This window comes from Simochromis diagramma, unplaced genomic scaffold (genome assembly GCF_900408965.1).
Source record: "Simochromis diagramma unplaced genomic scaffold, fSimDia1.1 OVJJ01000361.1, whole genome shotgun sequence".
Lineage (NCBI taxonomy): Eukaryota > Metazoa > Chordata > Actinopteri > Cichliformes > Cichlidae > Simochromis > Simochromis diagramma.
In genome coordinates, this window is record NW_024386860.1 from 10,900,934 (window position 1) to 10,918,138 (window position 17,205).

The following is a 17,205-nucleotide window of genomic DNA, read 5'->3' on the forward strand; positions in this document are numbered from 1 at the left end:
GGCATCATCGGTTGAGCGGTTGGGCCGATACGCAAACTGGAAGGGATCCAGGGAGGGGGGCAGGACAGTCTTGATGTGTTGCATGACTAGTCGTTCGAAGCACTTCATCAGGATGGGAGTAAGTGCAACAGGACGGTAGTCATTAAAGCAGGAGGGAGATGACTTTTTTGGAACCGGAATGATTGTGGTGGCTTTAAAACATGTGGGGACGACAGCCTGGATGAGTGATATGTTGAAGATGTCTGTGAAGACATCAGTGAGTTCCACTGCACAGTCTCTCAGTACACGACCAGGAATGTTGTCAGGACCCGGAGCTTTACGTGCATTGATCCTGCTGAGGGATCTCCTCACGCTGTCCGGGGACAGGGTCATCACCTGGTCACCAGGAGGGGGTGGAGTCTTCTGTGCAGTGGTGCTGTTTTGGACTTCAAAGCGAGCAAAGAAAGTGTTCAGCTCGTTCAGCAGGGGGATAGTGCTATCGCAGGTCTGTGGTGGGGGCTTGTAATCTGTGATGGTCTGAATGCCCCGCCACAGGCTCCGTGAGTCTCTGCTGTCTTTGAAGTGATGCGATATTTTCCTGGAGTACTGTCTCTTAGCCTCTCTGATGCCACGGGAAAGGTTGGCCCTAGCTGTCCTCAGGCTTGCCTCGTCTCCATCTCTGAAGGCAACATTCCGAGCTTTCAGCAGCCTGTAGACCTCTCCTGTCATCCATGGTTTTTGATTGGCCCGGACAGTTATGGTTTTCGTGACTGTTACATCCTCAATACACTTGTTGATGTAGGCAGTAACAGTCTCTGCGTACTCCTGGAGGTCAGTGGTGTTGTTATAGGTGGCAGCCTGCTTAAACATGTTCCAGTCTGTGGTGTTGAAGCAGTCCTGTAAAGCCTCTGAAGACCCTTCTGGCCACACTTTTATCTGCTTACGAACCGGTTTGGTGACTTTAACGAGCGGTCTGTAGGCAGGCATTAGCATGACAGTGATATGGTCTGAGGCGCCGAGGTGGGGGAGGGGAAAAGCTTTGTAAGCTCCTCTCTGGGTGGTGTAAACAAAGTCCAGTGTGTTATTTCCCCTTGTTGGAAAGTCAATGTGTTGTTAGTGCTGTTTCCTGTAATGTAAGATTCAGTCCCTCCTGCTCCTCTCCATGTCCAGGTGATTTGAGGAACAGATCCAGAGCAGAGACCAGGAGCAGTGCAGGTCAGTGTGGCCTGCTGTCCCTCTGTCAGTGTGGGAATCATTACTCTGGGCTTCAGATTAAGACCTAATAGAAAAAAATTGCATTTATAGAAACACATCAACTATCTGAAGTTCATCTAGTAAATCAATATGTTTTTTCAAATAAGATATTTAATGAAGATGGTTAATGGCAATCACAAGTTTTAACAGGAACTGCTGCAGTTCCTACCAGCTACCATAGAGGTCAACAATTCCCCAAAATAATGAATACTTCATTAAGGCCTTAAAAATACTAAATATGTTATTGTACATGAACAAATATCTTCTTTTTCAACGTGATTGTCCTTGAAATAGCTTTTTTCACCTTTAACAGAGACAGTTGCTCTTGGAAAGAATGTGAATCCATCTTGTTTTCCATTCAGTTCACCAGTAACTCTGAACTGATATGATCCAGAATCAGACTCTTTCAGATCATTAATGATGATGCTGCAGTTTTTTTGAGTCACATCAGGCTCCAAACGTGAGACTCGTCCTTCAAACTCAGCCTGAGCTTTTTTCTCAGTGTTGTTGTTGCTGTGAAATATTATGTCAGCTTCACTGCAGCTGTGTTGAGATGCTTCACATTTGTACCAAACTATATGTTCGGGTGTAAACTCATCAGCAGTAGTGAAAGAACACGGGATCACAACACAGAGTCCAGCCTCTGCTGTTAGTTCTCGCTCACTCAGAGTAACACAGTATTTTCTATCACAGTGTTGTCGTCCCCAGGCTGAAGCACCTGTTAATGCAAAGGGAAAGATAAATATAGTGATAAAGAATATTTACTTTACAACAATAAACATGATGTCTAATTAAAGATACCACAGGAACTTTTATGTTTTCACAATCTTCTTGTTTGTGCTGTAGCCTACACAACTACTTTTTCACATTTAATAGGCTATTATATCCAGGCAATAATATATTCCTGGATGTTGATTAACAATATCTCAGGACATGTTTAACAAAAGATTAAATTAAAATGGCACACAAGCCAACAGATGGTAGCAAAGGCACAAGTTTATGATGAACTGTGGGTAATAATAAATTCTTATTATCTGGACAAATTTCAGAAAAAGAGTGTTACATACAAATATATATAAAAAAATCAAATAGAAATATAGCAGAATTACAGTAAAGCAGAAGATACAAACCTGTGTCAGCAATGCTGCCTTTTACAGAGACAAACAGAGCCGACCAGATGAGAACAAACATGTTTGTTGCTCGAGACGTTCAGTCTCTCCCTCCACAGAATAACTTATCCAGCCGATGAAGCAAAAAAGAAACCAAAACAAAAAATACAATAAAGAAAAAGCCAACAGTTCACATCACACAGCTCAATAAAAGATGTAATATATATATAATATTATATAAATGTATATTAACTGCCAAATAAGAGGACAACATTACCAGCATCACCAGTGTGTGAATGGGTGGATGACTGGATGTGTAAAGCGCTATACAAATACAGGCCATTTACAGCATTAGGTCACTCATAATATTTGATTAATAAATAATGGTCTTATTCACCATCACTGCTACAGATGTGAAAAAGTCTTTACAATTCTTCTTTTAAAAAGACTTTTTGAAACTCATTAAAATTTATTTTTACCTGTTTTGCTTTGTTCTTCAAACTTCTCTTCTCACTGATGTCTGGTGACTCTCTAAACTGAAGTTTTTCATCCTCATCGCTCTTTTCTTTTTCTTCCTCCTTCTTGCAAAATGATTTCAGGAAGTTTCTCAGTAAACCACTCAACTTTACAGACTGACGTTCAAGTTCCTCTGTATGCTATATATAATTATAACAATTTACCTTTTTAAAACATAATGTTATCTTGAGATTTAAAGATTGCAGTAATGGTGCTCCAACAAGTTCTATATATTCATATAGCATCAAATCATCATCATTCACCACATGGCCCTTATCACTGTGAGGTAAAGTCCGCACAAGATTAGAGTGAAAACATAACTTGTATATGACATTCAGCTTATCTTTACATTACTTCAACATCATACCACCAATACAACATCATTTTATTGCTATTTAAATGTTTTCTTATGTACTCATTAAAAAAAGTTCCTTGAGACAGATTGAGTGCATTAAAGAACTTAAGAATTTAAAATAAACTTCCCCTCTCTCATTCCCCTTATTTCTGCATATTTAGTCATATTTCATGTCCAAATATGCAGAAGTGTTTGCTGCCTCTCTGCAAACACATCTGCATATTTAAGCTTCTTATGTATCCATTTATATTTTCACACCATCTCAGCTGGTCTTAGTATTGCTATTGCTAACTCATTTTAATATTGTTATAGCAATGCACTGCTCTGCACTTGTATTTGTGAAAATTATTTTTAACCATTTAAAATAAGATCAGTGCAGCAGTTTGTTGTATGTGTGAGTCTACATAGCTGGACCCAGAGGATTGTGATCACCAACATTATATATGTCATAAAAAATTATCTTCAGTCTTTTTCACATTAAGATTGGCTTACTGACTTTCTTCTGAATTTGATGCCTGCCTTCACAAAATTCTACGATTTAAGCTGAGACAGACTGTTTTGACCTGAAACACTGAGTCATATGTATTAGAAATGAATGATACTTCCCAGATATCAAATTTCAACAACTTAATTGATTTGTTAAAAGCAGCTAGTTATTATTTTTCAAAATGTTCATAAAAAAAGCTTAAAATACACATATTCATTTATCCATCCATTATCTTACACTAATCCTTATCAGGGTCCCAGGCACCCTGTGTGGGGTGACAATAAAACATATTTAGTGTTGAACTCTATTGTTCTCAAGAGGTTTTAAACCAAGTAAATAATATAAAAAATTGTCATTTTTATCGATCAATACTCTGGGATTGTTTGGGGACTTTTGTCATTAGCATTAGAACTACTGAAGCTAGTTATATCAAAAGTTTTAAATGGATTATTGGTATAGAACAAATGATTCGGTCAACCTGATGATGGTGTCGGATAAAAACTGAAAAAGAAAATAAATGATCTTATGCAAAAGAGGAAAGAAATGCATTTACTTAACAAAATGATATGTTTTTCTGGAAGAATACAAAACACAATACATCGTATAAAAGAGCATTTTGTGAAAACACAAAAAGAAAATTCCAAAGGTCATTTGGCACACTTTGGCTGCACACTTTCAAATATATTTAACTAGACAATGGCAGTGTTGGCCATCTGCCAAATGGAAACTTAAACCATTAAAAATCTGCAAAATACATCAAGAATAGAGTCAAGAAAAAGATAAGCCACTATATTTACTGCTACTACTAAATGTCACTGGGCAAGATTTTATAGTAAAGCAGTATAGGTATCTAAAATTTGCTAAACCATAACATTTTTCTAATATTTGTAATCCTTAAACTACTGCAGAGCACGATATTCAAAGCTAACATTCTGTAAGATTTGATTTGTTAATATTTGTGAAGTTTACAGTATAGAGAAAATTGTCCTATACTTAGTTATTCCAACACAAAATGGAAATCCATCCATCCATCAATCCATCCATTACATCTGAAGAGATCAATATTTATCCTTAGCAACTATACAAAAGAATTCCTCAAATATCAGCTGTTATGTCATTCACAGTGGAGTACACTGCCTCATCTTCCTCGTCCTTCTTTTCTGTTTCAGAATGTTTCATCTCCCCCTCCAACATTTTACCGTCGCCTCCACCATCATCTTCTTGTTCTTTTTTTATTATCCTCTTGATTTCAGCGTACTCCGTCTTTGTGCTTTCTCGCATCCTTGCTGCCTTTCTGCCGCTGTGTGTTTTTAACAGGGAAAGATCAATGGTGGCATATTTCACTTCGTTTGTCCCACTGTTTGAGTTCAGGGTCTGGTTGTTTTGTAATGCTTGAGCATCATGTATCTGTTAGGCACAAAGTAAATAGTTTCAGTCATTTATCAGCTACAGGCAGCCAAACATTGTGAATACTATTGATTTATCTTGTTTAAAGTCTTTCATTCTTCAAAGGGTTTGAGTTCTCATTGGGTGGCCTGAAAATTAGCTTTACACAAGAAAGGAACTTTGCATTACTTTAATTCTGGTTTCCATTTGTGTATTTGTTTATTTATTTTATTAGATGTTTGTTGTATCATGAATATTAAAGATCAAAGTTTTACTGTGACAGAAAGTTGAGATGTCTCATATTTTAAGTCAAACCATCCTATTTGCATGGTTTCTCTCTCCATCTGTCCCTTACTGCATTGCGCTGGAGTACACCTGATAATTGCCAGGCTGTGTTAAACACCGCCTAGCAGAATAAAGGTGGCGACACTGGATTACCAGCAGCAATGAGACTTCCACCATATGTATGTGAGATATTTGTGCTGAAACTCATTTAAACTATTTGAAGAGTTATATCAAAAAAGACAAATTAACATAAATACCAGTGGATCATCTGGACGTGTCAGCATCACAAAAGTGTCATTCAAATGTCCAGAACTCGTCATTTCTTTCCTGTAGAAAAGGGCATATTTACAGAAAGAATGTTGAAATGAATGTTAAATTGAATCTACAGAGAAACCTTAGTAATAACTACAAAAATAATTCTGTACCTGTAACACTTTTTGGCCAAAAAGCAAACACCTGATGAAAGAACTGCACCAATCAAAAATGCAATGATAATTTCCAGAAATCGCCACCTAAGACCCGATGACGGCTCTGCAATCAAAGAAAACAACATGAAAACCCTGTTAACTCACATATTGAATTATATACAGCACACCTAATGGCTAGTCTAATGATTGTCTTAATTACATAGGTCATAGATTTGTTACGACTGTGATTGGAATCATATGTAAATTTGAGTGTGCAGGTGCTCCTCCGTGGTTGGTGCATCCAGGGTGGATGGCTCGCACCGATTGGCTGAGGACCGGGAGGCAGCGGATAAGAAGAGACCGCCAGGGACTGCCATGTTATTCATTCTTGGCCCAACCCAACCGGCAGACCGTTCACTGTGTCACTATGTTACCATGTTGGTTAATGTAAGAGCATGTAGGGGTGGACCGCCTTTTTGTTTGATCAGTTTTCTCCTGTTTTTGTTAGGCAGGGAGGAAAGTGATTGTCGTTTGGTTTAGTTCTTTTGAGTAGGTAAATTGTGTTTATTCCTGAGATAGGTTACTTTTTGTTTGTTGTTTTGGCCTTGGGTTCACCCTGAAGTTATGATATGCTCCCTTCCTTTGTTTAACTGCACTTATTGTAAATAAATCACTGTCAGAAAATATTAAGTGTGTGACGTGCTGCTTGGGGTTGGACGGGGATGGATCACCCTTTATGTTGTGGTCTGGCCGCGCCTAGACGGGCCATAACAGATTACATGGGTCCAGAAATGGTAGTAAAAATGTCAAGTGGTTAAAAGTGTTACAGAAAGGGTTTTAATTTAAAACAACAGCAACAACCAAACAAAACTTACCATCTTTTTTGGACAAGTTGTTATTGATCAGCAGGTTCTCTCTTTCTTCTCCATTTCCATTGTTGCTAACACATTCAACAGTGCTGTCGCCATGGTTTTTTATAGTTACACTGACAGTGCTGTTGACTGTGTGGTTTGATACACTAGTAATGACAGAGTACTCAGTGTGGTGAGTCAACAGAGGCCATTTGATGTTAGGTAAAGGAAAGCCTTCACTGATGCACACACAGGTCAAACCCTCAGACTGAAGCACACATCCTGAGCCATTCTGTATCTTTGTATGCCCTGTAAACATGTAGTCAGAATCATAAAACAGGACACGCTGCAAGCTATAATGTTAATGAACTTCAGGTTAAAAATACATGCCATCTACTTACAAGTCACAGTTACATCAACATATGAATTCAGAGTTGTGTCCAGATGTTTTACTGTACAGATGTACTGCCCTGAATGTTCTGATGTTACATTATGGATGACAAGTGTAGCTGATCCAGTGTCATTGTGCAGCTTTGTGTTAGAACTAAGTTTAGACCACACAATCACAGATGGAGGAAAACTTTCAGCACTGCAGGTCAGATTCAGAACATCTCCCTCATTAACAGTTGTATTCCCAGTGATCTGAGCAGCACTGTTATCTGTGGAGAATATTTAGGTGGTTTATTTAAGGAGTTTGGAAACAACACTGGCACATAATCATTCTTCACGGCTTCAACTGCAAAATTAACCTGGAAGATGATAAGGCTGCTGATGACATCACTGGTGATGTTATCCAGTAATGTGACAATGTGTGGTACTTACATATTACTGTTATGGTGACGTTTTCCTTTAGGGTATTGTTCATATATGTAACTGTACAGATGTACTGTCCAGAATGATCCGGTTTCACATTTTGAATGAAAATTGTAGCTGATCCAGAATAACTGTGCAGGTTTGTGTCAGAACCAAGTTTAGACCACACAATCAGAGATGGAGGGAAACTGTCAACACTGCAGGTCAGATTCAGAACATCTCCCTCCCTAACAGTTGTATTCCCCATGATCTGATGTGTCCTGTTATCTGCAAAATACATTTCAGTGAGTTCAGTGGTATATTTAAGGAGAGGGCAAGTTGCACTGCCATTTTCTGTTCAATCAGAAAAATGCCCGAACATCCCCCAAAAAACATAAAAAAAAATCACATCTTGCAAAGCTGTGTAGATGTTAACTTGCAGGATAAGAATGATAACAATGTGTGTTTAATTAATGCAAAGTGTAAAATGCCACAAACATCAACAAAATGCAAATTACAATTTGGTCATTGTACAACATCATAATAGTTTTCAAAAGGCTCCTAATACATTTCCTCTTACTTCCTTTGTATAGTGCAGTCTACAGTGTTCCTCTTTCTAAGCAAATTTTTACTCTACATCTATAAATAAAAGATATACATTTGTACATCATCTTCAACTTTTCAAAATTATTTTAAATGGCATTTTTGACATTTATGAAAAATACAAGTCGTCAGTGGTATCACTGTCTAAACATTTCAAAGCCAATATACACAGATGTTGAGATGATATCACATATTTAATGAGGTGTGGCTGTAAGAGTTATTCAAAAGAATTACACTAATCTAAATGCACCATTTCAGATACCAGATGAAACTAATATGACCACTGCTAAAAATCTTCTGCTTAAAAGCACAAAGTTTGTGTACTTACATATCACTGTGATATTGACATCCTTTTTCAGGGTATTGTTCATATATGTAACTGCACAGATGTACTGTCCAGAATGTTCTGGTTTCACGTTCTTAATGACAAGCCTGGCTGATCCAGAATAACTGTGCAGGTTTGTGTCAGAACCAAGTTTAGACCACACAATCAGAGATGGAGGGAAACTGTCAACACTGCAGGTCAGATTCAGAACATCTCCCTCCCTAACAGTTGTATTCCCCATGATCTGATGTGTCCTGTTATCTGCAAAATACATTTCAGTGAGTTCAGTGGTATATTTAAGGAGAGGGCAAGTTGCACTGCCATTTTCTGTTCAATCAGAAAAATGCCCGAACATCCCCCAAAAAACATAAAAAAAAATCACATCTTGCAAAGCTGTGTAGATGTTAACTTGCAGGATAAGAATGATAACAATGTGTGTTTAATTAATGCAAAGTGTAAAATGCCACAAACATCAACAAAATGCAAATTACAATTTGGTCATTGTACAACATCATAATAGTTTTCAAAAGGCTCCTAATACATTTCCTCTTACTTCCTTTGTATAGTGCAGTCTACAGTGTTCCTCTTTCTAAGCAAATTTTTACTCTACATCTATAAATAAAAGATATACATTTGTACATCGTCTTCAACTTATCAAAATTATTTTAAATGACATTTTTGAAAAGTACAAGTCGTCAGTGGTATCACTGTCTAAACATTTCAAAGCCAATATACACAGATGTTGAGATGATATCACATATTTAATGAGGTGTGGCTGTAAGAGTTATTCAAAAGAATTACACTAATCTAAATGCACCATTTCAGATACCAGATGAAACTAATATGACCACTGCTAAAAATCTTCTGCTTAAAAGCACAAAGTTGTGTACTTACATATCACTGTGATATTGATATTCTTCTTCAGGGTATTGTTCATATATGTAACTGCACAGATGTACTGTCCAGAATGTTCTGGTTTCACATTCTCAATGACAAGCCTGGCTGATCCAGAATAACTGTGCAGGTTTGTGTCAGAACCAAGTTTAGACCACTCAATCAGAGATGGAGGGAAACTTTCAACACTGCAGCTCAGATTCAGAACATCTCCCTCTCTAATAGTTGTAACACCACTGATTGTAATTTCTTTCATATCTGTGAGATAAAAATACACATTTTACAATCATGTTATTTCATTTTCAGAATCTGCTGATGATTCAATAGATTTTAAAAAATGCAAACAATAAATAGGAGGTTGCAAAGTACTCACGGTTTACATGTACAGTCAAAGTCTCCTCTGTAGATTTTCTACCTGTGAAGTTGATCTTGCAAGTGACACTGGTGTTGTGGTGTTCAGCTGAAGGATTAAAGGTCAAAGTTGAGATGTGTCTCTGTGTGAAAGACTTCGGATTGTCAGTGTTGAAGTCAGTCCTGTTTCCTGTAATGTAAGATTCAGTCCCTCCTGCTCCTCTCCATGTCCAGGTGATTTCAGGAACAGATCCAGAGCAGAGACCAGGAGCAGTGCAGGTCAGTGTGGCCTGCTGTCCCTCAGTCAGTGTGGGACTCATTACTGTGGGCTTCTGATTAAGACCTTATGGAAATAAATTGCATTAATGAACCCAAATTAACTACCGGAAGTTCATCTAGCACATTAATCTGGGTTCAAATAATAAGCTATTTAGTGAAAATGGTAGTTTTGCCAGGAACTGCTGCAGTTCCTACCAGATACCATAGAGGTCAACAATTCCCCAGAAGAGTTAATACTTCATTAAGACTATAAAAATCCTAAATATGTTATTGTACATGACTTTTTTCTACATGATTGGCCTTGGAATAGATTTTCATACCTTTAACAGAGACAGTTACTCTTGGAATGAATGTGAATCCATCTTCTTTCCCATTCAGTTCACCAGTAACTCTGAGCTGATATGATCCAGAATCAGACTCTTCCAGATCATTAATGATGATGCTGCAGTTGTTCTGACTCACATCAGGCTCCAAACGTGAGACTCGTCCTTCAAACGCAGCCTGAGCTTTTTTGTCTGTGTTTTTGTTGCTGTGAAATATTATGTCAGGATCACTGCAACTGTGTTGAGATGTTTCACATTTGTACCAAACTGTATGTTTGGGTGTAAACTCATCAGCAGTAGTGAAAGAACACGGGATCACAACACAGAGTCCAGCCTCTGCTGTTAGTTCTCGCTCACTCAGAGTAACACAGTATTTTCTATCACAGTGTTGTTGTCCCCAGCCTCAAGCAACTGTTAATGCAAAGGGAAAGATAAATATAGTGATAAAGAATATTTACTTTACAACAATAAACATGATGTCTAATTAAAGATATTGAAGTAACTTTTATCTTTTACACAGGCTGCTTGTTTGTGCTGTACTCCACAACTACTATAATGTTCTCATTTCACAGCTTATTATATCCAGGCTATGGAATCTCCCTGGATGTGCATCAACAATATCTCAGAACACGTTTAACAAAACATTAAATTAAAATGGCACACGAGCCAATAGATGATAGTAAAGGCACAAATTTATGATGAACTGTGGGTAATAAAAAATTCTTATCATCTGGATACATTTCAGAAAAAGAGTGTTACATGCAAATATTTTAAAAAGTCAAATACAAATATAGCAGAATTACAGGACAAGATACAAACCTGTGACAGCAATGCTGCCTTTCACAGAGACAAACAGAGCCGACCAGATGAGAACAAACATTTTTGATGCTCGAGACGTTCAGTCTCTCCCTCCACAGGATAACTTATCCAGCAGATGAAGCAAACATGCAGAAATCAAAACAAAAATTAAAACAAAGAAAAAGTCAACAATTCAAATCACAGCTCAATAAAAGATGTTGCGTGCTTATACCAATACTCCAGCATTCTTTATGAAAAAGACCTTTGTGACATCTGTTTCTAGATATTGTTTAAAAAATAAAAATTATAATCACAGTTCAGCAATAGCACCAATACAATAATATGATACAATAATAATTACTTGTAATAATAAATAAATCTATATTAACTGCCAAATAAGAGGACAGCATTGGGTCAATCGTAAAATTTAATTAATAAATGATGGTCTTATTCACCAGCGCTTCTACATATGTGAAAAAGTCTTTACATTTCTTTTTTTAAAAAGATAGAAAGACTTTAAACCTTGTTTTTACCTGCTTTGCTTTGTTCTTCAAGCTTCTCTTCTCACTGATGTCTGCTGACTAAAGTTTTTCATCGTCGCCTCTCTTCTCCTTTTCTTCCTCATTCTTGCAACAAGGAAGTCTGTCAGTAAACCACTCAACTTTAAAGACTCACATTCTTGTTCCTCTGGTATAATTATAAAATGTTCATTGTTTATTAAATAATTTACCTTTTTTTTAAACCCACTGTGTTATCTTGAGATTTGATATTCCAGTAATGATGCTCAAACAAGTTTTATATATTCATATAGCATCAAGTCATCATCATTCACCTCAAGGCACTTTACACCCTCAATATGCGTAATAAGAATATGCTTCAGCCGATACCTTTTGATTAGCCTTGTCTTTTGCTTCCGTGCTTTGTGGTAGATCTTTATTCTATATCCACGGAGATATTTGAATGCGAATCAATAAATCAATATTCAATTCAATATTAGAGTGAAAAAAAAGACTCGTATAGGACATAGCTTATTTTTATATTACCTCAGCTTTATACAACCCATACAGCGTGATTATATTGCTATCAAAGTACTTTCTTATTTACTCAGTGTAAAAGATTAAATGATTGAATTAAAACATTGAATGCATTAAAGAGCTTAAGAATATTTACTTCTGCATATTTTATGTCCACATATGCAGAAGTGTTGCAGCCTCTCTGCAAATGCCAAATATAATAAAAAGTGATAAACCACAATTAGCTTTGAGCTAAAGTTAAAATAAAAGGACAATGTGTGTTTAAAACACTGATCATTTTGTTGGAAGCAGAAACATGTTTTTCTGTTAAGATTTAAGTTTATATTTTATATGTAATATTTAATATAATCATTAAAATGTGTTTTTTTTTTCTTTACAATGATACAGAATTTCTCTGCTTTCAACTGACACTTCCTCTTTCTTATAAACCTCTACTGTACTCTGTCTTTGTGATCAGTGTGAAGTAGTTTTCTCACAGTGCTCAACTGCAGGTCAGAAGCTTATACTTAAATGTAAACATTTTATACCAACTCTTTCAGGTACACTTATTAATACTTCTTAATACTGTATGAAAATGTTTCCTGGGTCTCACGAACAGCCTTGTTCTGAGCTCAAATAAATGGAGGAGGCTGCACCAAATATGCTGATCAATCTGCTGTACTATCCCCTGAGATAAAAGGGAGCTGATAAATTACATAATTACCATTAATTAATTTACATGGGCATGGTGTCACAGCTGGAAAAGCCAGAACCCGAGATGGAGCCAAATGCAGATTCAGACCATGACTCAAACTGACGTGAATAAAGTTATTTACAAGAACAAATGTAACAGTGATTAACAATAACATGGATAGGGCTATATAGAAGTACGTGGTTAGGTGCAAAACAATGAACATGAACTAGAGCCAAAAATCAAGTAGAGCTAGATTCTGTGAACGTGAGCTAAGCGCTATATACAATAGATGGACACTGTACGCAGACAGCATCAGATCTCAAAATGGTGGAGCATTGATCAAACTCTTATAGCCTCTAGTGGCCCCCACCTAATCATAAAAGCTTAAACATTCACATTCTTTCTCTCACACAGCGCCCAAGCTACGACCTTGGCTTCCTGTTTATCTGCTCCTGCTGAGATGGGGCAGAAAACCTCTCCAGTATGCTCTGTTCTCTTCTAATCAGACAAATAAGGCGATGACTTTCTGCGAACAGTATTTCTTATAACTCAGCAGTATAATGCATCACAAAACAATATCATTCATTCACAATAAATCAGCAGTCTAATGTAATGCAAATCAGTTTAACAAATGTAATAGTTATCACCTTCTTCTAATTCAGGAGAATAATGCAAACTAAAACTACATAATAATTCACAATCTTTAATTAGGGGTCTAACATGGCATAAAATAACATTATAATCCCACACTGACAATCAGGTGAAGAGTAGTTGTGTGAAGAGTAGTTTCTCCAGAGGAGAGTCAAGGTCAGATTCCGCCCAGAGAAGCAGACACATAGCACTGTGAAGGACACATTGCCACTAGTGATGGGATTTCCGGCTCTTTTTAGAGAACCGGCTCTTTCGGCACGACTCACTAAAAAGAGCCGCCTCTTTCGGATCCCAACCGGCTCTTCAGGTTGTTTTGTTGCTTTCATTAATTTATTATTAACAACAATATAAAATTATGCACAGAAATGGGCTTCGTCCAAAGGGTGGCTATCCTCTCCCTTAGAGATAGGGTGAGAAATACGGCCATCCGGGAGGGGCTCACAGTAGAGCCACTTCTTTTCCACATCGAGAAGTAGCCAGTTGAGGTGGTTCAGGCATCTAACAAAGATGCTTCCTGGGTGAGGTGTTCCACTGGGAGGAGGCCCCAGGGCAGACCCAGGCCATCGTTTGAAAACTATGTGCCCGGAGTTTGCTGTTCTCATCGCCTCAGATATTTGAAGTTTACACAGCTACATTCTCGCCTGAAAATATGTTAAAAGTTTATTTTGCGACCCAGAAAGAGTGATAAGAGTAATATTAAAACTAAGTAGCTGCAGTAGTAGTAGCCATTGTTGGAAACTGGAATTGGCTGAGCCAATCTTGGATATGGTTTTTCAATTTTGTTGTCCAGGTGGAAAATCGGGAGAAATTGGGGAGAATCGTGGCTCCGGAAGATGTTTGGGAGGGGCACTGAAATTCTGGATTATCCCAGAAAAATCAGGAGGGTTGGCATGTATGGCCTAGCATAGCCTGTAATGTTATTATGACGGACACATTTTATGAGTGAACTTGACTTTAAGTGACTTACAGGTTTCTTCCAGGTTCTTCCTTTTTGCTGCCGTCATCCTCCTTGCGGGTCCTCGCAGCGCAGGCTTGCCGCTACTAAAACTAAACAGAGCTCCCCGAAAGGCACAGCCAATCACATTGGTCATATTTGTTACATGAGGTAGGACTCCAGTAGAGAACGTAATTTAACACTTTCTGCACCGTTAGGTGAATAAAATTTTGACAGATCTTTTTTTTTCTTTCAATCGGTTTTGTTTTTCTTTACTATAAGTTATCAAATTATTGGTGGGGACAATTCAATAATCACAGGATATTGGTGGGGACATGTCCCTTCCGTGCATGCCAAATCTACGCCCTTGGTTATAACTAAGTTTAGACCACACAATCTGAGAAGAAAACTTTTAACAGAGCAGGTCAGATTCAGAGTCTCACCCTTCCTCAGACTTATAATGCCAGTGAGCTTTATATCTATGAGCAGACCTATGAGAGAAAAAAGGGACAAACTGACAATCACATAACTTCCATAACTTTCTCATTTTTTCATCAAGATAGAAACAAATATTAAATAGTAAAAGCAGTCACAGTTCACATACATTTTTTCTTCATTTGTTTCACAAGTGAAGCTAATTTTACAGGTGGTACTGGGTTATGGTATTATGATAACTGTTAACTGAGCTGTGTATTTGTGTTTATCAGCCACATAAATTTGGGTACGTTGCACAAAAAATGAGGAAATTTGTGTTTGGTTGATTTTTTCTTTGTTGTAACAATCCTTGGCAGTAAATCTTATAAACAGGCTTTCTGACTATGTTTCCCCAAACATTTGTAGGCTAAGCAGCAGAGTTGAGTGTATAGATTGCGTCTATGAATAACTTGCCAAACCTTCTCTACCAAGGCCAAACAACTTATTCTGACTCAAAAATCAGCACAGAAACCTCTGACCAGCTGTGAAGTTAGTTCATGGGTGATGATATGAGCCGTGGCTCTGGATCCTTTTGATCCAACTTTTTGAGTTTCATGTGTTTTACTGATATTTTGTATAATGGTTTAGGTTTTAGGTTATTAATTAGTTTAAAGTTAGTCTGTTTTGAGTTTCTTCTATTCCTTGTTTAGTTTCTTGTTTATTATATGTCCTTGTGTCTCTGTCTTCTGCTTCACTCTCAGTGTGTCCGTGTTGATGCGTGTTTGTGTGGGCATCCTTGTGTCTTGTTATAGAGTGTCTCTGCTTTCAACTAACACTTCTTCCACAACAATGGCAAAGAGGAATAGTAGAAAAACTGTGCTATAACTGACTGACCCCAGAGAGCCAATGAACTGATCTGATCCATAAACAGGTAGAATAATTGTAGCCTTGTTAGCTACAACCTGCTGAACTTACAAAGATAAAAGAAAAGAACAAAAAAAAGCTCAATTTGCAGCTGTAGACAGGTGAACAATTTTATTAAACTCTATGTATAAATTGAAATAGAAAGTGTAATTTGTTACATATAAAACAATCTCATTTATTTACAATGCAATGTAAAAAATTAACAAATATTAAACTTTAATTTAATAGCTCATTTAAATTAAAATTTGTAATACCATAGTATCTGCTTTAATAAAGACAATGAAACTAAATTAAGTACATCACCAAAGTATTGACTACAGGCTGCCATTACAACAGCACAGCTTTCTGAAACCTGACTCTTCAGTTTATATGGTGTGCAATAACATCATAATCTGATGATACATCTGCTTTTTGCAGTGACATGTAGGTTCTCTCCTCCTGATGTAGGTTCACCTTTTTTCTTGAATTCCTTTAATAAGAAGAAACGGAAGCCCATTATCGTCTAAAAGTCTTGACTGCATTCAAAGAGTCAAAAAAACCATAAAAATACATGTGAATAAACATACCAGAGGAACCATATGTAGGTTATGCAGAAGACATTCAAAGTGAGAGATACACCAGCAACAATCCAGGGAAGAACTGTACTGTAAGAACCACAGTGTTTCACACGAGCTGCTGTAAGACAGAAGAGAACACATGCACACACATATTTTATGTATCCTATATATGTACACACACACACACACACACACACACACACACACACGTGGGGGCTAAAATGCTGTGGGGGCACAGACAGATGACAGATGTAACTTCAGCTTTTTATGTAATTTTAGCGTTTCCAGGAGCCACAGCTGAGAGGCCCAACAGCCACATGTGTCCAATGAGTTGCTGGTTGCTCTACATCTATACAGTTGTGAACATACTGCACATATTTCGTCACGTTGACTGATACATAGTCTGTAGAATGTTGTTGAGAAATGCTGATTCAGAAATGTTTATTGTAAATATTTCCTTTGATTGGGCTATTTTTTGTTTTTTGATTTTGAAAGTACAAATGATTTTGCAGCGCGTGATACAATCACCATTGTCCTGAATGTGAGACTTTTCTGCTGCTGCAGTTAAAGTGCAGATGCAGTCAAGATTAAAAAAAAAAAATCTGAAATGCACTTTTTTTGTTGTTTGATACAATATTTTCCTTTGCTGGAATAAAAATCAGGTTGTTTTTTTTAATTGCAGCTGTATTATCTACTGTAGTTCTATTTACATAACATACAAGTAAACCATTAAGTTATATTTAAACCATTTGGTAAAAATCGATATTAAAAACTATCAATTCTATTGAAAAAAAAAAAGATTGTGGTTATTATTCACCCAAGTCAACAAGAAATGCAAACAAACAGAAATCTATTTTCAAACTCTAATTCAAATTTCTGGAGCTCTTTTTTTTCTGGAGAAAAGGTAATTTTTACAGAACATGTTTACAAATATATATTAAAATTTATCTACGGAGAAAACCTGATAATAATTACTAAAGTTAATGCTGCACCTATAGCGATTTCTGACCAATGATGACTTTTA

At 37.0% G+C, this 17,205-nt stretch overlaps 1 protein-coding gene and 1 long non-coding RNA gene across 2 annotated transcripts; both read right to left on the reverse strand.

Annotated features, from left to right (window-relative positions):
- Positions 1-3,947: 3,947 nt before the first annotated feature.
- On the reverse strand, positions 3,948-10,591 carry LOC120732720 (sialic acid-binding Ig-like lectin 11). Its single transcript, XM_040030505.1, has 10 exons — positions 10,194-10,591; positions 9,617-9,937; positions 9,244-9,501; positions 8,353-8,610; positions 7,452-7,709; positions 7,031-7,288; positions 6,654-6,938; positions 5,797-5,902; positions 5,629-5,698; positions 3,948-5,107 (listed from the first exon to the last, which is right to left on the reverse strand). The coding sequence occupies exons 2-10, from the start codon at positions 9,912-9,914 to the stop codon at positions 4,796-4,798; spliced, it is 2,103 nt and encodes a 700-aa protein (XP_039886439.1). The 5' UTR covers positions 9,915-9,937; positions 10,194-10,591; the 3' UTR covers positions 3,948-4,795.
- Positions 10,592-15,986: 5,395 nt separating this feature from the next.
- Positions 15,987-16,768, reverse strand: LOC120732723. The gene is made up of 2 exons (XR_005695659.1): positions 16,191-16,768; positions 15,987-16,093 (listed from the first exon to the last, which is right to left on the reverse strand). It is a non-coding gene; the product is annotated as an uncharacterized LOC120732723 (long non-coding RNA).
- Positions 16,769-17,205: the final 437 nt, after the last annotated feature.